At 41.1% G+C, this 23,343-nt stretch overlaps 1 protein-coding gene across 1 annotated transcript; it reads left to right on the top strand.

Moving 5' to 3' along the window:
* The first annotated feature begins 1,595 nt into the window (after positions 1-1,595).
* LOC309404391 (tyrosine-protein kinase TXK-like) lies at positions 1,596-23,266 on the top strand. Its single transcript, XM_081998851.1, has 15 exons — positions 1,596-1,686; positions 7,613-7,667; positions 7,903-8,005; positions 8,811-9,016; positions 10,076-10,141; positions 11,015-11,069; positions 11,882-11,961; positions 13,298-13,422; positions 15,253-15,327; positions 16,288-16,459; positions 17,179-17,395; positions 18,331-18,395; positions 20,429-20,547; positions 21,006-21,163; positions 22,498-23,266. Exons 1-15 carry the CDS (start codon positions 1,623-1,625, stop codon positions 22,564-22,566), a joined length of 1,629 nt encoding a protein of 542 aa, XP_081854977.1. The 5' UTR covers positions 1,596-1,622; the 3' UTR covers positions 22,567-23,266.
* The last annotated feature ends 77 nt before the right edge of the window (positions 23,267-23,343 follow it).

The following is a 23,343-nucleotide window of genomic DNA, read 5'->3' on the forward strand; positions in this document are numbered from 1 at the left end:
GTGCAGAAATGCCTGAACTCTCTTTAGAAGTTACGTGCCCTGTCCCCTAATGTTCAGGCTAATGTCTCCATACCCTTGCTGAAGCCTGTTTCAATTTAACTTTGTACCAGTGCATATGGTGAGAATTTGCACTTCAGTTTTGCTGTAGACACCTCCTGATTAACTCTATTGCGTGTTTTCTTTTTCTTTTGTTACTTGTGCCATTGTGTCATGTGTAATAGAAAATAGATTGCACAAAACTTTGTAATGTTTTTGGTAAGTAGGCAGAGAGGAGTAGGATGAAGTTTATTTCCAATCAAATTATTAAATGTAACTGTAGTTAGCTTAATACATTCAATCATTGTTGCATTTGAGTATTTCCATAATTAATTTTGGAGATGCTTAGATTCCAGCACTGCTTTGTCTAAACCTTTAGGTTCAAAAGGAGAAAGCCTCTTTGTTTCTTGGAAGAAGAAAAGCTTTCCTTTTCTCATGCTATTCCTGAAAAATTGCAGGCCATCAGAAAAGGTTTAAATGGCTACTTCCTTTTTCATGACAGTCTCAGAATATTATCGCAACTATGCAAACCAACCAGTCAGTGTTGAGTCCAAACCACTACCCAATCAATTACCAACAGCACATTTTGTTAAAGAAAAAAAATCTAGTGGTTTCTACCTGTAGTAGAAAAAGGAATGTGGAGGATCTAAGGTAAGCCAAGCTTGTCCTTCCTTCTCTAACTGCTCCTTTGCACCCCAGTTTTTCCGTAGACACCTTGCAAAGTGTTGGCAATGCTGTACTTCCAACAATACATCATGAGGAATTCTACAGTAGTAAGTAATGTTTCCCTTAAAACACAAATGAAGCGTAGGAAAATCAGGTGATTAATAGTTTCCAATGAAACTTAAGCCTGTTTCTTTACAATAATTATATATTTATCATTAATTTGTATGATAAAACACCCTAACTGTGTGGACTTTTGACAGCCGTTTCCTCAGTGGGGTAAGTGCTTTGAATCCAACCCCTTCACCTGCCTCTTTCTAGTACCTGAGGATAATTTCTGCCTACCTGCCGTTGGGTTTGATACTTACTTAAGATGTCAGGAAGTGTGAGGCACCTAGTTTCTAGATGAATGCATTTTTTTAGTTGAATGTAGCCTTAGATGGTTAATTTTGGAAAGGATCAGAACACCTCTGTAGGCAGCTGTCTTGCTGACTCTCCTGATGTCTTCAAAGGCAGGTTAAAATGCTGCACCATCATTTCTTCTGGATGAGCTCACTCATCCTTAAGCAACTTCAGTCCTTCTTCCCCTTTTTATTATAACTGATTTTTTTCAAATGTTAGGATCAAAAATTCATCTGAATAGAACCAAATGCTGTGATTATATCTGCTCTATTCCCCCCTCCTTTTTTTAAGAAATACTTAGCCTTCTTGATTACAGTTTAATAATTTTTTCTGTAAAATGTGTGTTTGATAGTAGAAAGTAGACACTTCATAACTTTTTTTTTTAAACAGATGTGAGATTAGTATCTAGTCTGTTTGGGGCTTTTTTAAATAAAAAGGTAAGTAGGCGGGGTTAAGCAGTATTTGTGGTTTACCATGTTTCATATCGGAGCTCAGCTAGGGCTGTTTTACTGGCACATCTGATGAAGAGCGCCTTGCATTTTCATCTGAATGTAAGTGGACAACCAGACATGATTCTGTCTACCTGTAAGTAAACTGGGCAATGTATTTTGATCTTGCAGTTTTGTTTTGGGCAGCAGCAGTGTGCTTAACAAATGAGCTATTTAAATATTGCCATAAAAATGCCAACCGACTTTCTCTTGCACTGCTCAGGTGATCTCTGTTCAAACTGCTTCTCTTGACTTTCAGAGTTACTGCATAAATATTAATCCATTGTATGATGGATTCAGCAAAGCAACTACTTTTGCATGTAGGTAGGGAGATGGTCCCACATACTGTCCTTAAAAGCACGTACAGCATAGACCTGAATAAAAGGTTTAGTAGAACTAAAGCTGTCTTCCCTCCAGGGCAGAATTAACGCACAGAAAGCCTCAGCTTGCACATGTGAAAAGCTGAAAGCTTGTCTTTTAAAGTCTTTTTGGAAGCAAACAGTACTGTGGCTTTCTACTAGATTATTGATTTTTCTAGCACTGGTGAAAAATGACAGACATAGCAGATCAGGAGGCATACGATGTGTTACAGGAAAGATCTGGGTTTGATGGGTGAAGCTGGGTTTGTAGTGTTGAACACAGTTAACCTGCTGTCCCACTGCAAGAGCAAGAATTTCTTGTAGACGACATGCTAGAAGAGTGCAGGTCTTAGACATGGACTACAGCACTTTCAAAATTAGTAGTGCTGTGAGAAACAGTGAATCAGAAAATGAAATTCAAGCCAAGAAACCTATCGAATAATAAAATGATAAAATGCAAATTATAAAAATTAATCTCTGACTTGTTCCTTTTATCTTTGGTACTACTTCACTAAGGCTGCAAAAAAGGGTGAGTTATAACTGAAGATGGGAGGAAGATTGCACGTATATAAAGGGATGGGAATTGGTCACCTATACAGACAATGTTATCAACCCAAAGCATACTGCTGGGTGATGTGGGACACAACAGGCCAGTTGTTGGCAGCAATGGACCATCTCAAAGGCCTTGTGTGTTCTCACTATGCCTTCTCTGTTTCTGTGGGACTATCAGCTTCTTGAGCAAACGGCAGTTCCTGACAGCTGACCAATCTTCTTCTTCTAGCATCCCATCTTCTCCGCTGTGCGCAGATAAATTTATTTTCAGGCTTCCAGGTTGGTTATCAAAATGTCAGCTGCAAATTCTTGGCTGAGTATTTGTCAGGCTAGTTTCAACACCAGTTTCCTAGTATTTCCACTTCATCCACATGCTTCTCTTGCCATGTTATCTTTTCTCGTTTCAAAACTCTGCATGCAAAAAGGTCTGGGTTTGGGCATCATAATTTGAATGGCTATCATGACTTTGTGCTAGTGTTGGAATTCATATTTGTTAACCTGTCACTAAGGAGACAGTATGACACTGTTTTAAAAACAAGTGTCTTCCTCCTAATATAGTCATTTCCAGAAAGAAAAGGACATGAGCAGTGAAATGGACTACGTATTTTGTTCCTGTGTTAAATTATTTGTAGAATTGGCTGAACTTTGAGGTTGCAAGCTTTCATCAGAAATTGGAGAAATTAAAGTCTTCACACAGTTGAAGAAGGAAGATTTGGCAAAGTCTAGAGTCAACAGCTCAAATACTCATCTTGTTTGATTTAAAACTAGTTTTAAGCTACTGACTTTAATTGCTCGATGATGACTTACCCTGAGGATCAAAGCCAAATGTCTTGGTAGGTTATGTTTTGATAGAGCTCAGGGAAATGTGGCTTGAAAGGTCTAGTGAGGCTGTGGATGCTGGAGAAACCTTCCTTCTTGTAGATTTAAAAGCAGCAAGATTTGACCACTCTTTCTGGAATTTCTGGGAAAATTTTGGATAGGTAGGAAACAGCAAAATGGGACACGAAAATAATGATAGGTCCCTAAGTACTTCATTTTATCAGATTTCAAAAATAATTTAATCTTAAAAAAATATTGAATAGTTCTTGCTGTTAGCCTGTATCTCTTCCCTCTGTTCTGTCCAAGCAGCCTGTCAGTCATAACATGGTAAATCTTATTGGTGTCTCTGTTCTCTTCAAAATATGATTTCCTTGGTGAAGCACAACTCTCACTGATAGCACCACTGGCTGATTTTTAATTTATAAAATATTCAATGCAATTACTTGAGTTAGGGACCAGGGGGTCAAGGCCTCCTAATACATTTGTGACTCTAACACCCCTTGACATATCTAGAGAGTTTTGCTTAAGAAAAGGTCCTTCGTCCAAAATCGAAGGAAATCAGGTAGAATAGTTCCATTGATTTCAGTGATATGAGTTAGGGTGTAGCAGAAAGGAAAACCAAGCAGACATATTTAAAATGACAAGTAAATTCTAAGAATCTCTTTTCAATTTCTTATTTGCTTTTTAAAAGATAGCGCGCTTTTTTTTGCGTTAGAATGCAGGGTTTTAAAAATTATTGTTATTTCTTAGTCTGTCTGATGGCTGTTGAATAGAAGAAAAGAGAGAGGGAGGAAGAGCCCGAGTCACAGGAGGGTGTGTGTAGCTCTGAGAAGCCTCAGGCAGGAAACGCGGGCTTCCTGTAGCACTGCAGGCAGCATTGCCGTGGCACCTGGAGGCAGCCCTCAGTGTAAACACCTTCCTTGGCCGCTAAGCAGAAGGTCAAGATGCGAGACAGTTTTATCAAATTATTTGTTCAGTGTACCAAAGCTTTCACCATTTGCAGTGTTGGCCAAGTCTTTCTAAAACAGCACAGCAGAGCGGCTATGGGCCTTTCTGTAGTGAGTTAGGAACTCAAAAAATATGATTTTAATCAAGGGGAGAAAAAGCGTTGTGCGAGAAGCTTACCAGTGACTAGGGAGAATGTAAAATGCATAGATCAATACATAGGTCTTTGCTTGAGATGCTGAAATTCCAATCCCTCTGGTCAAAACTTACTGACTTAATTCAATTTAACTAAAGCAGGACTTAGCTCCACAGAACTGAAGGCCTTTGCTATGTTCCTTGATAATGTTTCCTGGCAGACATGACAAATTTCTGAACAGAAATGAACAGTTTGCATTGCAATAATTTGCACTTGTATTGATTTCTATTGAATTAATTCCACAAGTGCTCTAGGACTAATGCATGGACAAAAGACGATTAGAAGCGGCGAGGTTGCCGAGAACAGATGTGTAAAGACAGGTTCGTCTTCAAAGAGCTGGAAATGCTCTTTTTTAGGTTGATAAATATCTGCTGGATTGATAGGCCGTGATTTGACACTTAACAAGCAGAATGAGGAGATGCAAACTTTGCAGAACTGTGCAAAGTTTGTGCTGCTCCTCAGGACCCAGCAATTCAGCTCAGCATGGGCTTATCTGGCCCATGGCCTTAGTTTAACCTGAGTCTTAACTTTCAGCCTCTAGAACTTGGTCATATTTTGTGATCTTTAGTGGGTATACTCATTCATTCTACCTTTGGAAAAATCACTGACCAAATGAAGCTCATGTCCCAAGAAGCATCATAATTACAGTTTTAACCTATACTTTTTCTGTAGTTTTATGGACAGGACACGAGACCAAATATTAAATATTGTATATGCTTGGGATATTTTTAAAATCATCATGTACGTTCATTTATTGCCAATTGCTTTTCGCAGAGTAAAGGGTGGAGCTAAAAAAAAAAAAGCATCCATTAAAGGAGCAAGTCTGAAATTCGCTGAAGGCAAAAAGGATTCCTGAGCTTACACTATAAATTCAAATTGCTGGACTCAAAGAAAAGCAAGACAGAATTACATGTCCACAATGGTAGTCTGAAACCCTTGCTTTTGTGGTAACAGCCAAATCTTTAAAATCTTATTAGACGATTGTTCTAGTGTTACATTGAAACTCTGCAGTGCTGCTTCTAAATATTTCTGGTAAGTGTTCTATAAGGAGAGCAAATTATCTAATGAGGAATAACATATTTAATTAAACTATATGGTTTAATCAGAAGAAGTAGGCAAGCTTTCAAATGTCATATTACTTTTTGCACATCACTAAATACTTTATGAACATCAATTAAACTTCATGGCACTGGCTGAAGTAAAAGAAACCTCAGAATTTTTTCACCCGCGGTGTTCACTGCTCATGAAACACAGTTTTAAACAGCTGAGGGACAGTTCAATGTACGCTGGAAAATTATGAAGCAATTGCATTGCCAATATCTTTTTAGCCTGATCTCTTTAGAGAAAATTGTTGGTGTCAGCTGGCTTGGGTATCTGTAATTGCTGCATTTTGCATAGCTGTCAGTGGAAACTTTACTCAAACATTTGATAGTGTCTTCTGATTAACGTAGGCTCGCCAGCTTCCCACACGATAGGTTCTTTCACAGGATGCAACAGTCTAAGGGAAATTGCCCCACGACTTTCAAGATAAATAGTCTAACCAAAACACATATGAGACAGGTCTCTTCCTCTTCCAGCTAAGAAGTCATTTTGGTCTTATCTTTCTGATATCTGGCATTCTTCCTTCTATTATTAGTGCGAGATTTGCTAAATTATATACCTCTATAGAGAAAATAATTACATTTTCATTGTGTAGTAAGGTTGCTTAATGTTTTCGGTGTTAGGATGCATACTCTCAGCACACTTGGCTGAATTGTTGGTAATAGACATTGTCAGGAAGTCTCGCAGGACAGCAGAAGGGACATCCTATTTATTCCAGGCTGGATTAAATAGGTCATTAGGATCAACAAGCCAAAAATGCCATGAGAGAAAAACAAAGTGGAAGGCACTGGTGGGACTGGCAGGAGAAAGACATACCTTGTGAAGGATGAAACAACAGAATACTGAGACCTCAGATATCCTATTTTGAATAACGTTGAGGCCTCTTTTTGTACTATGACCTCTATGGCAGAGAAAACTTCAGGACTCATCGGAGTGAGATATAAAGTCTATTTTCTGTCAGTGCGGCTGGGAGCGACGGTAGCCTTGTCTCTGTGTGCTTCCTAAGAGAGCACGCATCGCGCCCGAGAGCCTGAGCCTGTCCTCCTGGCGCTGCTGCCCTCCCACCTCCCCACGGGTTATGCATGATGGTTCAAGGAGCTGACCTGGCAGGGAGCGATTCCCCACTGGTTTAGCATCCCATCTAGCTCAGTTGGGGATGAGATGAGCAGCAGTGCAGAGGGAAAGGGGATGGGACCATAGCTGCTCGGCTTAAACTGCCATGAGAACACAAGTTGGGGAAAGTAGGTCTCAGCCTGAGTAGAAGTGGACCAGAGCAGATGTCAACCACTTATTTACCTTGTTCAAATCTTCTTAATGACTTCCAACCTATTTAATACCATATCCTCTCTGCCGCTTATACAAGGTATACTAGATGGACTTCTCTGTAAATGTATGATATATGTGATGATGTGTCCAATGTTTTTTTTCTCAGGATTATCAACCACTTGGCACATAAGTGTAAAAGCACATCTTTTGTTAGCATTTAAAGCTGGGCTAATGCATATATTATATTACTGGCTGCAACAGAAACAGGAAAATCAGTATTAATTCTAAGAATTGAATGAAGCATGTCTCCTTTAATAAATCTAGCAGTAAGAAAAAGCTTGTCATGCAAGTGTGGTTTTGTATTTGGCTTGCAGTGACATGAATTGTCACTGCTGAAGGGGACAGTTCTCCACCTCCTGTGCCTGATGACGTTCTCAACCCCTTCATTGCACTGGTTAGAGCTTGCATGGGGTGGTGTGATCAGTCAGATCGGTGCTGATCTGGCTGACAAGGTCTTTTTTTTCTTTCTGATTAAGTGAGCTGATTTAATCCATCACATGGCCTCATAATTGCTAAGACATTGTAAGGGAGACAGCAGGAGCAAACAGATGGGGCAGCAGAAAAGGTCTGCTGCCTTTGGTGGATGCAAATTCATCCTTGATAATTTGCTACAGCAAGACAGAGCTAACAATGGGGCTAAGTACATACGGTAGCCCTTAATTCTGTATGTTTCGTAAGTAAACAAACAGGAACACTGCAAATATGGGAAATGTTCTTGTTCACAGATCACACCATCCAGTCTGTTTTCTGCTGCTGCTGCTGCTGCACAGTGCAAAAAAGGTATGTGAAATGCTTAAGCTTTTCAGCAATTAGGATGATCACTAAAAAATCACTTAAAATCTACTCCACTAAAATCCCTCCACTTTCAGTAGAACTGCTAATTATACAGAAGTTTACACACACTCTACTCTGCATATCCCTAATATGAAGGAAGGCATATGTATCCATGAATGTTTTTATGTGAATATTTATAGATACGTATTGACACAAATACTTCATGTGTTTTCAAAATCAGAGCAATGAGAACAAAAATGAACCTGGGCCCCGATACTGGCTTGGTGACCCAGTACTCAGCCTCACAACCAGATGTTTCCTATGCATCTACTTGGAAGTGCAAGGTAAGCAACGTTTTGGCAGGTGAAAAGAGAATTGAGGTGATGTGCCATATGGTGGCTCAGTACCAGAACAAGCAGAGGAGTAACTAACTCTGGAGCATGTCAGTTGCCTTGTTACATAAAAATTATAAAGTACAGGTATCCAAAGGTTCACACTGATGTAAATACAGGGTCACAGTGAGGTTTCTCAAGCTCGCTGTCATGGACAAGGTGGTTCCTTGTCCCAGTTCTGGGTTTGGGTGATGGAGATGAGAAGGGTGGGACTGCCCTGTTGGGTAGAGGCAAGCTCGCCTTGCTCAGCTGGCATGTGAAACATCCACCTCATTTTACTAGATCTAAGTTGAACTAATCTAAGCTTTCAAAGCTAGAGCATAACCTGATGCAAAAGAAAATGGTTATGTTCCTGCCGACTTGCTAAGAATGCCTGCAGTGCCCTCCATGTTATTTCTTCAGATAAATGGCCAAATTTCCAGACATTGTAACTCCACTGGTTTCAATGCTGTTCTGCTTTTACACCAGCTGTGGAGTTGTCCCAGCATTCATACCATGTAGAAGTCACCCTGATTAGGCAGATGGCTTGTTTATTATTGACTCTACTTTCCACTGCCATGTTGGCTTCAATGCCAAACTACTAAAATGCAAGTCTCGTTGTTTTACAAGTGATGAGGTGATAGTGCTTTACAAGGGGAAGGAACGACCGTGATAAGTTCCTTTTAGTTACTGAGATGGTATAATAGCAGGGCACTTAAGCAAGAAATAGTAGAGAGAAAAGACTAATTATGAAAGATCCTTTTTTTTTTTTCATTAGCGAAAGAGGCAATTGCAGTTAAAGAACAAGCCATTACCTCCTCTACCTGCCGAGGCTTTGGAAGACTACACAAAAAACCCCAGAGTTATTGCACTTTACGACTTTTTTGCTAGAGGACCCTCAGATTTAACGCTCAAGAAGTCAGAAGAATACATTATCCTCGAACAGTATGATCCCCACTGGTGGAAGGCAAGAGACCAACATGGGTAAGAGAGTGGGCATCTATTTCAATCTCCCTACACAGAAAGAAAAAACCCTAAAACAACCCCTGTGAAAGCGGGCAGATGGCACGAGACGTGCAACAATTTAGGGGCAGGTTTGAAAGCCTTCGGCTACGTACAAGGCACACAGGTTGACCGGGCAGACTTTCAGCTGTGTTTGGCACCCCGGAAATGGGTGGGGGATCTAGAATCTCTTGGGAATGCAGAGTTAAGTCCTAGACTCAGTAATTTCCCAAGCAACATAAGGGCGTTTGAGGGCCATGTGAATCACTGGGCTCTGAGCTAATCCAGCTTTCCGTACTTCAGGTGCTTTACAATGCAGTGTATATGTGTAAACACTTCATAAAGACCATAGAGATTATTAAGATGTGTGAAACAAAACCCCTCATCCAAAGCTCCTTGGCGTTTTAGGGAGCTGGGTAACTTCAGTTAGGATCCTTTCCGTGTTTACGTTTGTTTCATGTTGTTCCCCTTTCTCCTTTGCACTTTCTTCAGTGTATCTTGTACTCTGAGGTTGGGAACGGTTAGATTTTGTAAAATAACTGTCTCCTTTTCGTTCAGATTTCTGCTTTAAATACTTTAAAATGCCTTTTCTCAACTCATATTTGTAGCGAGAGTACACTGGTTATTATTTTGTATATACCTGCAAGCATACACTTCATGTTTCTTCATGTAAAATCTTTGTATAGGCTAGAAATGAAGATGATGGCTTCTGATTCAGAAGAAATATGACTTATTTTCTAAATTTGCTTTTGATTTGAAATGAAATGAAAATTTTTATTAAAGTGCATGACAGCACTCTATAAATATCTATCCCAGCTGACACTCTCCTTTCAGTAGCCATCCACAGCTGTGGGGCAGAAAGATTGTACCTGGCATGAAAGGACTCAGACTTCTATTCAGTTCCCACACTGGGATTCAGTATCTAACGACATAACCAATAGTATAAGGAACCTTTGTAATTCAACAAAAGAAAGATATATATTTTAATCCTATCAATATTTTACACTGTATTATAACATTATCTCCAATACGTTGTTCCAGGAATGAAGGTCTAATTCCCAGCAACTATGTTACTGAGAACAAGAGAAGTAATTTAGAAACATATGAGTAAGTACCCTTGAAAATTATAATTGTGCTTTCTTTTTTAAAAATGGATTGCAGCGATACATTTTAGTGCTTGATCCTTCAATCTTCATTAGACGTGAACAGGTGTTTATCAAAAGCTCTGTTTTTTTGTTACAAAACATTACTCTTAGAATGGATTAACCATTTTGATTTGGAACTATTTGCTTAGAGAACGTAATGTGAAGTTACAAACACTGAGCATTTCAACAACATTCATTTGCATAAATCATAATGTCAGAATCCAGATGTTTCCTATTTCTGTAGACTCATTACATAATGTTTTTATATTCTGAGCTCTTCCTGTTGTGAACATGTAATTAATTGACTAGACGCTAATTCACAGAATCACAGAATCACAGAATCACTAGGTTGGAAAGGACCTTCAAGATCATCAAGTCCAACCATTAATCCAGAACCACCATGTCCCCTAAACCATGTCCTGAAGCGCCACATCCACACGTTTTTTGAACACTTCCAGGGATGGCGACTCCACCACCTCCCTGGGAGGATTCCAACTACTTCAACCCACTTTACTGGAGAGAAGAGTAAAATTCTGCAAAATTTTAGAGAAAAGAGGCTTGATGCAGCATCCAGGACTGTAAATTTCATAACAGCTTGGCGTAACTGTTTCCTGGGCTTTCTTTTGTTTGAGCTCATATTTAATCACAGTGAATGTCACAGTTACAATGGTCTAATAAAGTCATTCCAAATTAAGAGATGTTTATATACGATAGTTCTATTCAGGTTTTTGGACTGGGAATAGTGCGATTATTAAGATGGGTAAATTTTGTGAAACAGAGCAAACACTAATTCTTACTGTCTGAAATTAAAGGATAGATTATCTCCTTGTTGCAGGTGGTACTGCAAAAACATAAACAGAAGCCAGGCAGAACTTCTCTTGCGCCAGAAGGTAACTCAGCTTCTACAAAGAGCTAACGATATCTAGGCAGGTCTATCAGTAGAGGCATCAAGAGCGTTACCACAGTCAAATCCAAATCGGTTTGGTATGCAGTAGGAGAGAGTACTTTAAATTAAAAAGGCTTTCTGGGGTAAGTGTACAGTGCAGACTACCCAGACTTCACAGAGTTTTAGGTTGTAGCCCCAGCAAATTCTGTTTAGATTTTCCATACTAGATAAATTGAACTACATGCAGTTTACAGTGCTCGTCTTCTGGATGAAGAACTGAAGACTGAAATCTGTGTAGTAAGGAAGTTAGTGAGGTGACAGAGCTTAACAAAACCCCTGTGTCTTCCTTGTGTACAGAGCAAACAATCCATATTGAGTTCTACCCTCTATCAGTTACCAAAGTGCCTAACTCGGTTAAACTCATTAGGTCTTTGCTCAAGGACTAACCAGGGCTTGGGCAAGATGGACCAGGGAAAAACATCTCAGGTAGAATGGGTTTACAGTATTTTTTTTCCTAGTGATTTGTACAATTTGAATTTTTAATAAATCAAAGTATTTGCACTACTTCACACTGAAGAGAATAATTCACCTTAAATTTTTAACTCCAGGAAATTGGCTGGCACTTAGTATTTTCCCTCCGTTAATTTTGCTCTGCTACGTACCTGGCTATCAATTCCCGTTCTCCACTGCTTTATCCCCCTCCCAAGTAGTCATATATATTCCACAGAATTTAGTAATCAGCTGCAAATCCTATCTCTGGGGATAACTCCTTAAAACTCAAAGGCAGAAAATAACTCTACTTGGATTTCTTTTCAGTCCAAAGAAGGCGCATTTGTTGTCAGAGATTCAAGCCAACAGGGACTTCTTACGCTGTCCATGTATTCGCGGGCTAAGGGGTGAGTTGCTCTGAGCGGTTAGGGTTTGAATCGAGAGGTGATGGAAGAGCTTCCCCCAGGCTCCTCGGGATAAGTGGGTAGGTTGGACACGCAGTGCACATGAGCAGGGAACCTCTGGGGTGCTCTTCATGCGGAGTTATTTACCCTGCGTGCGGAAATGTTGACGGCGGGCAGTGGATCCGGGAGTCAGGGTGCAAATGTCCTGCCAAGACAAGATTGACTACACTTGTCGAAATCCTCAAATAATCTGCTGTGAAAGCTGTGCATCCCACCCACGTAACACAGGCAATGAGACCTTACATTCGCATCCCCTTGCCTCTCTTTCTGTGCCACGGCCTTCGGCTGCCGTGCTGAACTGCTTCCCTTCTCTGCGGGCTCTGCACACTGTAAATTCATCCCAGACTCTGCTGTCCCTAAACTTCTCCTGTTTTTCTCCTAAAATCGCCTCACCTCCTCACTGTGCGGTCTTCTTTTGCTGGAGGACTGCCACAAGACTTGCTTTTCCCCCACATCAGTAGCAATCACCTACAGCGCTGACTTATCCCATCTCAAGCTGCCTTCTACCCCCTCAGCCCTCCTACATCCTCCTGCATCAGCGGCACCTGCTTTTCCTTCTCTCCCTCTTAGGGCAAGCCAGAGGTGAGAGGGGCAAGGAAAAGGCATCCCGGCAACCACCACCCTCTTCCTTCTTCCCTCTCCCCTCCACAGAAAGGTGGGGCAAGCCCTCCCCGCCAGCCCCTGCGCTGGGCACAAGCTCATGTTTGCAGTAGAGTACCAACCTTCATCACCTACCTCCAGCCTGAAATTCAAGCTTAAATTCTTCATGGTATGTGGGCAGCAAAATGTACAGACAGCAAGACAGACAGACGACGTGGAGAAATATAGAAAAGTAAACGTGTCAAATAAAAGCTCCAGTGAAAAGCCTTTGGGGAAGCAGAACGGAAAATTTAATCTCACAGTATACATGAATATGCTTTTAACTTTTTGGGTTTGAAGAGCATTTTAATTTTGAAAGCTTAGATTCAAAGAAATGCTGAGTTGGGAGGAACAGCTGTTAAGCGCTACAGCTACGTCTCATGGATGCAATGATATGAGGCTAAATATTTGTACAATAAAAACCATTGTGCAATATCTCCCAAAGTTGGAGAGAGATCCAGTCCATGAGCCTTTCTTTTTCCCCCCCTGAAACAGTATCCCAGCTACAGACAGCCATTTTAAGTAGAGAATTGTATCTGAGGTTTTCATATTTTTCTGTACATTCTTTCCAAGTAAAACTTAATTAGATTTATAGTATAAATTATTTTTGCTGAAAATTCTAATCCTTTGTGGATTTCAGAGACATTGGAGACATCCGACATTATCAAATTAAGAAAAACCACTTGGGACAATATTATGTAGCAGAAAAATATCTCTTCTCATCTGTTCCTGACCTCATCCAGTATCATCAACACAATGCTGCAGGTAATGCATGTAAGCTGATAAAGTTTTATAACTGATGATCTGAAGCAACTCAGGACTTTGAGAGGCTGGAAATCACTCTTCCTCTAATACTTTCCTTATAAAAAGAGAAACGTAGTTTTTCTATTGCTAACGAATTCAAATACACCATGACACTTTCTGCCAAAGTCGTAGCTGCAGTCTGCATATACCATGGGGGAAGTGAAGCTACCAAACTCGTCTACATTAATTAAATGAATTTTACAAAGCTAGAAGCCTAATGTGTTTACCTGCTCTGTATTCACTTCGTTCATATTTGACTGAATGTGACTTGTATGAAATTTGATCATAATTCTTTCCTTGTCCACAACGCAGTGGACAATTTAATTGCATACAATTTAAGAAAAGCAGGAGATATGCTATGCATCAGCAGGCAACATGTTACTGATTTTGGCAACATACCCACCAAAAAAACCTGTTGTGGTTTAACCCCAGCCAAGAGCTCAGCCCCACGCAGCCACTCGCTCATGTCCCCCCAGTGGGACGGGGGAGAGAATCAGAAGAGTAAAAGTGAGAAAACTCGTGGGTTGAGATAAAGACAGTTTAACAGGTAAAGCCAAAGCTGCGCATGCAAGCAGAGCAAAACAAGGAATCCATTCACTGCTTCCCATGGGCAGGCAGGGGTTCAGCCATCCCCAGGGAAGCAGGGCTGCATCATGCACAATGATGCATTGGGAAGACAGACGCTGTAACTCCAAATGCCCCCCCCCCCCCCCCCCCCCCGCTTCTTCCCGCAGCTTTATATGCTGAGCGTGAGGTCATATGGCATGGAATATCCCTTTGGTCAGCTGTGGTCAGCTGTCCCGGCTGTGTCCCCTCCCAGCATCTTGTGCACCCCCAGCCTCTTCCCTGGTGAGGTGGGGTGAGAAGAAGAAAAGACCTTGACTCTGTGTAAGCACTGCTCAGCAGTAACTAAAACATCCCTGTGTTATCAACACTGTTTTCAGCACAAATCCAAAACAGCCCCTATACTAGCTACTATGTACAAAATTCATTTTATCCCGGCCAAAACCAGCACACCACCTCACAAACAATCAAAAGCAGAATTAGGGAGCACAACGACTCTGATACTGATTTGCAGCCTGCCAGAGTCAGCCACCTCTAATTGTTGGCTGACAGCTGCCTTTTATAATTTTTAGCATTAAAACATGCTGTTCATCTTGGTTCTGCCCATCATTTTAATACAATATAAAATGTTTTCACCCTGAATGAGTGGAGATGGGAAAACACACTACTAGTGAGGAAGGAAGGTGCAGGAATAGACAGAACCTTTTGCCTGAGGGAGGGGAATTGTAGGGAATCCATGAAGTCGAAAAGGACCTGAAAATAACGGGGAAGAATGAATGAATGCAGGAGTCCTTGGTGAGGGATGTACTCACTGGTACTGTTGGCTCATGAATTCAAAGAAAATTGATGACAAACACAAAATATCTCTTGCATTGGGAAACAATCCTGAGAAATCATGCTGGAAGAGACCACCTAGGTGGGTGATGTAGTATTGTAGTGCTTATGTAGTATTATTTAAGATTACTAACATCATACAAATAAGCAAGAGTGTCACTTTTGTTTGCGTGGAAGTATAAATACTTCTGTAGCCAGCACCCTATTGAATAGCCTTCCTCCATTTCTTTTCACTGTAGTACTTTATCTGAACAAACTGTAAGAAAAAGTGACTTCAAGAAATAAGAAATGTAAATCAGATTCCAAATATTTTTGTTTGAGAAGAGGTACAATATAGTGTACTTTAAATCGGACTAATTGGTCAACAGAATATTGTTGCTTTGTCCCCTACAGGTCTTATCACTCGCCTCCGACATCCAGTTGGATCAATTGCATGTTCTTCACCAGCAACAGCAGGATTTAGTTATGGTAATTTTTTAAAATCTTTGTTTTTGTAAAGATTTGGTACCTCTCTAGGCAAGTATTTAGATTACATTCACCCAGCTAATAATTAAGTTGTATCTGTAAAATTTCCCAGTAACAGGAAACACATAAACAGCTGCATATTCACCACAGATACTCATTTCCTGGTAAGGCATCAGAACCAAATAAGACACCTGACTCGAGTCCTTCTGTTCAGCGACTGTTGCGCTTCTCTTACAACCACTCATGCATTTCAGAGCTACCTGGACTTTTTTAAGCAGGCCTAAGACTCAAATATACATTTAATAGCTTTTCAAAGGCTATTTGATTTATTGAAATGCTTAGGAAATTGAAATTAATATTATTTATGGGGAAGATTTTCTTTGTCAGTTCTGCAAGTTTTAGAAATAAGAATGGAATCTTGTACAGTACTAGAAAACAAGCAGTAAATGCCAGTTTTGAGTATATATAGATCAGGAAGTTAATATTATCTGGCTGATTATAGGAACCTCCAAAATCACCTATCTTCTCTGTATATGTTCCCATGAATCTCAAGGTTTAGTATTTCTGAAGGGCAGAACTATTGTGGTTATTACAGTAGAGACAGCCAGTCACTATTTCTGTAGCAATACTATCCATCCGGGACTGGTTCAGTTAAAAACATCACATACAATAATGCCAAAAGAGTTCTCATATGTAATCAAAGCCAAACACTTGCCTTATCTTCAAGCCTCAGACATTCCTACATGAAGCAATTTAAACACTAATCACATTCTACAAGCTGTAAACATTCACATGTAAACAAGCATGTGGAAATTTTCAGATATTTTTAAACTCATGCTATAGCTGATGAACAATTGTGATGTTTTGCTGCGTGCATTAACTGCAAACAGCAAGGCATGTCTCCTGGAGCACGGCTCAGGAAAGCCGACCTGACTTCTGTAACATATTGGGTTGCTTTTATAGAGGAGTGGGAATTAAACCCATCTGAACTGACATTCATGAAAGAACTTGGGCGTGGGCAGTTTGGAGTTGTTCAGCTCGGTAAATGGAAAGCAACCATCAAGGTTGCCATCAAAACAATCAATGAAGGTGCAATGTCTGAAGATGATTTCATCGAGGAAGCCAAAGTGATGATGTAAGTACTAAAGCTATTATATTCAATAGTTGGCACTGAGGTGGCCAAGAAATGAATAGAACTTAATTCCATTTAAAACAAACAGACAATACCAGTTTGATGGGAATGGTGGACGTGCAGGACAGAAGATACAAAGATCTGAATCTGACTGCAGCAAATGCTTGTCGTGCCCATTGCCAGAATCTTTCTTTAGAGGATGCACTGCTTTGCGCTGCGGAGCTTAGTGTGGAGTAAATGTGTTGATAAATGTGCTCCTACAACTATTCTTTCATCCATAATTCAGTGCCTCTAGGACCACTGGTAGAGCTCATACCTAACTGAAGCTTTTCAGAAACTATCTTACCATTTCTGCTAATTTTGCAAATTACGGAATTATCCAGACTAGGTCTTGGCACAGCCCGGAAAAGAACAACCCTTGCAGGATCATGTCCCCTTTCTGAAAGCAAGGCATAACTAGACCTTTCCCTTTCACATCATCCAAATCAAGCTTTCCACTCACTGCAGTTATATAACTCATGAAGAACTATGAAGTCAAAGAGCAAACTTTTTGGAGGAAATTGTAGGCAGAAATGTGTTAGATAGTGGGAAAACTCTGAGGCCAGTTGAAACCAAAAAATTTCATCAAGTACTGAAAGTATTTTTCAAAATTATCATGAGTCAAAAGTCTAGTTACCCTCCAAGGAAAAATGATAGCCTGTCTAAATTGTGTTTTTAAACAGGAAACTCTCCCACCCAAAGCTGGTCCAGCTTTATGGAGTGTGCACACACCACAAGCCTCTCTACGTTGTGACTGAATTCATGGAAAACGGCTGCCTGCTCAACTACCTCCGGCAAAGGCAAGGGAAACTCAGCAGAGACATGCTATTGAGCATGTGCCAGGATGTGTGCGAAGGGATGGAATACCTGGAAAGGAATAGCTTTATTCACCGTGATTTAGTAAGTACAATAGGTTTTCTGAGGTTCTTGGTAAATATTGGCAGTATAGAACATGCCAGTGCATTTTATAGGGCACTAATGTGTCCTGTAAGACTTCAGCCCTGCACTATCTAATAAGCCAACAGTGTATTCCTGGCTGTAAACCAAAACTTTTCAGTTGTTCTGTTCTCCATGGAGAGCTGGAAAAACTACTGATAATTGAGAGAAGTCAGGGAAAAATTGCATATCAGCATGGAGCAGGCTGGTGTTAAGACATGCCAACACAAGACTATCATGCAGTGATTACAACACAACCAAAATCACAGGAGTAGAAAAGGTCAGCAACAATGAGGATATTTTTTTTAACAATATCTTTTTCTATCTACATTTTTTCTGGTCCCTACTGCTGGGGTGTATGGGTGGCTTTTCTGTCTTACCCCTCATAGACAGGGAACCGTAGGAGAAGAGCTTATTTCTTTACTCTCTGCTTTTTTTTTTTTTTCCCCAATGCTCACTGAGTATTGAAATTCCTCCCTGGATGCAGAGAGGAAATCTTCTTGCTCTCCTCCCTAGTTGTTTGAAGAAATGTAAAATCTTGAAAATTTCCAAGCAGCTCCTTACTTCTGCAGTTAAAAACTCACAAAAATATTTTTTAAAATTCACACTGAATGTGCTAATGCTAGTGTTTGGGAAAATATCTGCTTGGATAACTAGCCTCTGCAGCCTAAAATTTCTTTTACCACACAGGAATATGTAAAAATCTTACAACTCATACTACAAGCATTTAAGCTGATAAAGGCTATGTATGCTATGTACACAGTAGCAAAACATATTCACCCACTCAGAGCCAGAGCTTCACTTATATTTTTGAGCAGGAAACAAAAACAATAATCTGTTGTATTTTTCTTAAAATGCTTTAGCACAGATCTCAGATGCGTTTCTCTCATTTTCCCCAGGCTGCAAGAAACTGTTTAGTCAACACTGAGCACATCGTCAAAGTATCCGACTTTGGGATGGCGAGGTACGAGGCCGTTGAGGCAGGTTTAGCGAGCACCCATTCTCAGTCAGCTGCAGCATGACCTTGAGTTGACCTCATTGCTTGCTTCGCTGATTTGGGGAATCCCGCTGCAGTCAATTTTTGAATTCTGATGGAAATTACAACGTTGTTTAACTGTTGTGCCATGACCTGGATGTTGTGTCCTGCCTTTGCTATTGATGAGCGTTAAGACAGGTAAACAAAGTGCCTGGCGAACTTCAGAAGTAGTTCACGGACAGAGGAGCGCCCAGCGTGCACAGGGCTGCCAGAAGCTTGAAGAAACGAGTTCCCCAGCCTTTCTGAGCAGCGGGGAGGGCAGAAAGTCTCTAGATCTGGGCGCCGGCGCTGACCTTTAGAGGCGGCGGCGGCAGCAGCGGAGTAGGCCAGGCAGGAGGCAGGGAGGACCGGCAGGGCGGGCAGGAAGCGTGCTGTGCGCTGCTCTGGCGGGGAAGTGGTTTTTCTGCTTAATGAGAGGACCAGCCACATATGGAGAAAGCAAGCAACATGCACTCTGGCAAGCACGGGCCGCAGAAACGTAGCTCTGCCCTCACAGACTTCCCCCAGAGGATATGCTGTATTTATACCTGAGCCGTCCGAATGACCGGCTGCCACCCAAAGGGGTTGTCTCCTTCCTTCTTTCCCCTTGCAAGCCCAGCACCAAGCTCTCCCCTTCTCTCTTTACCGTCTGTATTTTTTTGCTGCTGGATTAGTAGGCTGAATCGGCTCGCTTTGGAGGCCGACGAGCCCGAAAGGCAGCACGTGGCTCTGAGCGGGAGGCGGGGGTGACACTCGCGGCTGCAAGTCGTCAGGTCAGCAGAGCCATGCTGCTTGCCTTTCCCTCCGGTTTCGCCTCCTATTTCTAACCGAAAGATTACAACACCCCAGCAGTTCGTTGTTTTCCAAAAGGCCGTCCTATGCCACGGCAGTGCCGGCTGGTTGCACTGGTCCCCAAAAGGGTAAGGTCAGTATCGGGGGTTTGGACTCACCCAAATGCACTGGAAAACAGAGTAAGAGACCAAAGGGCCGTCAGGGTCCAGTCTGAGAATAATGGAGGGAGGCCAGTGGTGTGGCTCTAGGACACGGCACTCACTCTCCTGGGGAGACCATGGAGACGTGACGGGAACTCAATTTAATTATTCACACAACTGCCACTACTTATTTTGTACTGTTGTATTTCGTAAGTTCCAATCCAGTAACCTCTCATCTTTCTGTGCCTGCACCAAAATAAGAAAGGCAGACAAAGAGACGATTTCTCCCAATGCGACCTCCTTTAAAAGGAGCTTTAAAAGGTGCCAATGCCTTATGCCTTCCGTGAGAACAAATGCACATCTGTCGTCTGCTCAGGAACGGTAATGCTGCGAAAATGTGTACAGAGCTTCTGTGTATGTAGAAGTCAGTCTAGTAGCCTTTCAAAATGTTGCCCTGTAAGTGCATGCACTGGGCACATCATTTCGTCTTATCTGGGAGGTCAGCTCCTATAAGCTTGGCAAAGAAAATTACTTTTTCCAGTGCACCTGCAAGAGCTGTTGCCTCATATGTGATGAACATTTCTTTCTGCAACAACGTGCCAGATATTACATCTGTGAAGTTGGGCAGTTACAAAGTGTAGCCCTCTGCCAGTAGTGTTGGGGTACAAGTGGTTGAAAGGGTGGACTCTTTAAAAAAGAGCAAGAGTAATTATTGCTGCTGGTTTTCCTTCCCACGGTGAAGGGATGTGTCCTATCAATACATATGCAGAAGATGACAATGACAGTCTTACAGATGGTAGTAAAATGTTTTATTCTGACACACTTCTCATGAACACTTCAAATAATTTATTTAAAGAGAAACTTCTTTAAGTGTATAACTTACAGTGTGGGTATCTGTGTGCATTTTATACTAAATTAGTGATACAATTTCCTTGTTTCTAAACTGCCACTGTATTTTTATGGAATTACAAACCATCTGTGGAAATGTTGCCATAACTGCTTGCCCTTTAACTATGATTCAAATATATGCCGTTTCCTGTTATTCTTTAGGTATGTCATCGATGACGAATATATCAGCTCTTCAGGTGCCAAGTTTCCAATCAAATGGTCATCTCCTGAAGTCTTTCATTTCAAAAAATACAGCAGCAAGTCAGATGTCTGGTCATTTGGTGAGTTGATTAGGTGAATGTGCAACATACTGTGCTTCCCTAAAACTACTGATGTGATTTAGGAAAGTGTGACTTTTTACTCATGCTACCTATCTTAAGCTTTAGTCCTTCCCATTTTTCAAGTCTTGCCTATATTTGACAAGTATGTTTTTCAATAGAAAGGCTCTGTGCCTAAAACTTAGATTTTGACTGAAATGTGCATTCTTGGTTCATCCCCATTAGCCAAATGTATATTCATTTCAGTTTTATGGACCACACCTTAGCTGACTTAAAAGAGAGCAGAATTATATTAGTTGAAAATGTTTTTGGCTGTGTCTCTTCCTTCAGCTCAGGGTGCCCATATTTTCGTGCATTTTTCAATACACAAAGAATCAAGTGTGGGTTTTGCTCTTCTAGTGTTAAACAGCTTGTGGGTTTGGGGTTTTTGTTTTGTCCTAAATATTTCGGTTCACTTCTAGGCGTACTGATGTGGGAAGTTTTCACAGAAGGCAAAATGCCCTTTGAAAGGAAGTCAAATTCTGAAGTTGTCCGTGAGATTTCTCAGGGTAACCGACTTTATCGACCACATTTGGCATCGCATACTGTGTACAAAGTCATGTACAGCTGCTGGCACGAGGTTTGTTGCCCTTTTTCTCCTGTGGCATTACTTTATTTTTATTTTGTAATGTGGATCTAAAAGCCGTCTTAAAAAATTGAGGCATTAAATCCTTATTTTGTAGCTGTGGCATCCTCAGTATCTCTCACTATGCTTTTCACAAATCACACCTAGGTTTACAAACCTCTGTTTCTTTTGACTGTTTCACTTAGTAAATATAACGCACATCATCAGTACAATAGGTCTAGACCATCCCTGGTTTTGAACGTGCCCCTATTGTCCCACTTCTCTACTGCATCAAGTGTATTACCTTTTTCACACCTCCATATTATGCATAGCTTTCTCTAGCTCTCCTCTGAAAGATAAACTTAACACATTCATATACAAAGTGTGTATGCCCACTAAATGAGGATTTTAAACCCTGTTTTTCAGGTGTACATCAGTACCCCTGTACATCACTACAGCTCCTAGGCTGCACTCTAATTTAGTACTTGATGTTCTTTCTCCACTTCTCCAGCATCTATTTCTTTCTACACTGGTATCAAAACATTGATTTCGCCAACTTCTCCAACTTCTCCATCTGAATAATCCTTTAAGCTCCCTCCTTCTCTAGTGGTCTACAGGAAATGAATCTTTAATTTTAGATAAAAAGTGCTTTCAGAAGAGCTTTGTGTGCAATGCTTTCATGTGAATAGGCAGGCGTACACTGAGAGTAGCTGGGGAACCTTGTTGCTACCATTGTTTCCTTGATCCTGCCTCTCCTTCCTTGCCCATCTTTTAACTCTATATGAAATTTTAGACCCTGAGTAAAAAAAAAGCTTAAGAGACTGAAATAAATATAAACTGCATCTAGCTTGCTTTCTTACTGCAAACATCCATCGGGATGCCACCAGCAGAGAGAAGACGGGCAAGAAGTTCTCTCTTCTCCTGTCTTCCATCACCCAGGAGTTTGTTCCATGCTGAGCTGTAGTACGTCAGATGATACAACGGTGAAGATCCTTTTTCAACAGCCCAGGAAACATTCCTGAGTATTGTGGTTTCATGAGAGGTAGTGCTTTCCAGTGACCTGTTGCAGGGGAGAAATCTTATAGGAATTCAGGTCCAGAATTGAAATAAATATAAAGAAATCTTAGGAACACTTGGAAAAGTGGCTGTGCTCACACTGCTGGTGTCATGTAGAACAGATGATTTTTTTTTTCCCCTCAAATGATAAACTTGATCTTTTCTTCTGTATTAATAAAATAAAATGTAATTTTTGAGTGATAGCTCGTATGTACTTGTAACCATCTTCTGAAGTCTGGTAGTATGATTGATCGATCTGCTGATATAAATTAATCCTCTGCTTTTCTTTTCAGAAACCTGAAGGACGTCCTACTTTTGCAGAGTTAATAGAGACCCTCACAGATATAACAGAGATGGGGTAATTGGAGATATTACAGGAGTGTATTTGAAAGGTTAGCATTAGGCATGTCAATGTAGCTGATGCAGAAACCCTCAGCCTTTTACAGCTGTCTCCACTTAAACTGCAGTATCAGCATCCTACACATTGAGGTTTGGCCTGATTTTTACTCTTCTGAGAAAGACACCTCAAGAGACTGGTTTGGGACTCTCAAGGCTTTGTTTTCATGATTAGGGAGAAAAATCTGTCTGGGAAGAAGTAACCAGGCTTACTCACCTTATAGGCCTTTTTTTTTTTTTCTTTCTTTGCCAGAGCCACACTAATTCCTGTAACAATATTATGAAATTATTTGGTACTTAGTATGACTCGTGCACTGGGGAATGCTGACCGGCAGCAGCAAAAATGACGGAAGAACCTCTGACAAAGCTCTAGCTAGGTCATGTTGAAAGGCAAGCCCTTTTGCTGCAAAGCATCCAGCACTGGAGGAACGGAGCAGTGTTTCGGAAGGAGTTGCAAGCCAACTGCCAACCGCCCGAGCAGCACCCACCGCTGTGGATAAAGGCAGGCAAAGGGAGCCGTCACCTCTTAGCAGCTCCCAAGCCGCATCTGAGCGGCTGGAAGACTTGAGCACCCCTGAAGCGTCTTAAACCTGCGTCGCAGGTCAAGGCGCCTTCTCCACTAGTTCTGTGTGAAAGAAGGAGAGTAAGGATTATCTTATCCGAACCTCTCCCTGAATCTTCCAGTATTGTCTCCCACTCCTCACTTGCTGCTGCCTACTCAAACGCCCACACTTGCCTTAGTC

Source organism: Phaethon aethereus (assembly GCF_964289735.1).
Source record: "Phaethon aethereus genome assembly, chromosome: 4".
In the NCBI taxonomy this organism is placed as follows: domain Eukaryota; kingdom Metazoa; phylum Chordata; class Aves; order Phaethontiformes; family Phaethontidae; genus Phaethon; species Phaethon aethereus.

Excerpts from the sequence above, each read along its gene's own strand:
- LOC309404391 (XM_081998851.1), top strand. The coding sequence starts at position 1,623 with ATGAAGAGCGCCTTGCATTTTCATCTGAATGTAAGTGGACAACCAGAC. Across the intron at positions 13,423-15,252 it reads TCATCAACACAATGCTGCAG|GTCTTATCACTCGCCTCCGA; the intron begins GTAATGCATGTA and ends TGTCCCCTACAG. Across the intron at positions 15,328-16,287 it reads AACAGCAGGATTTAGTTATG|AGGAGTGGGAATTAAACCCA; the intron begins GTAATTTTTTAA and ends TTGCTTTTATAG.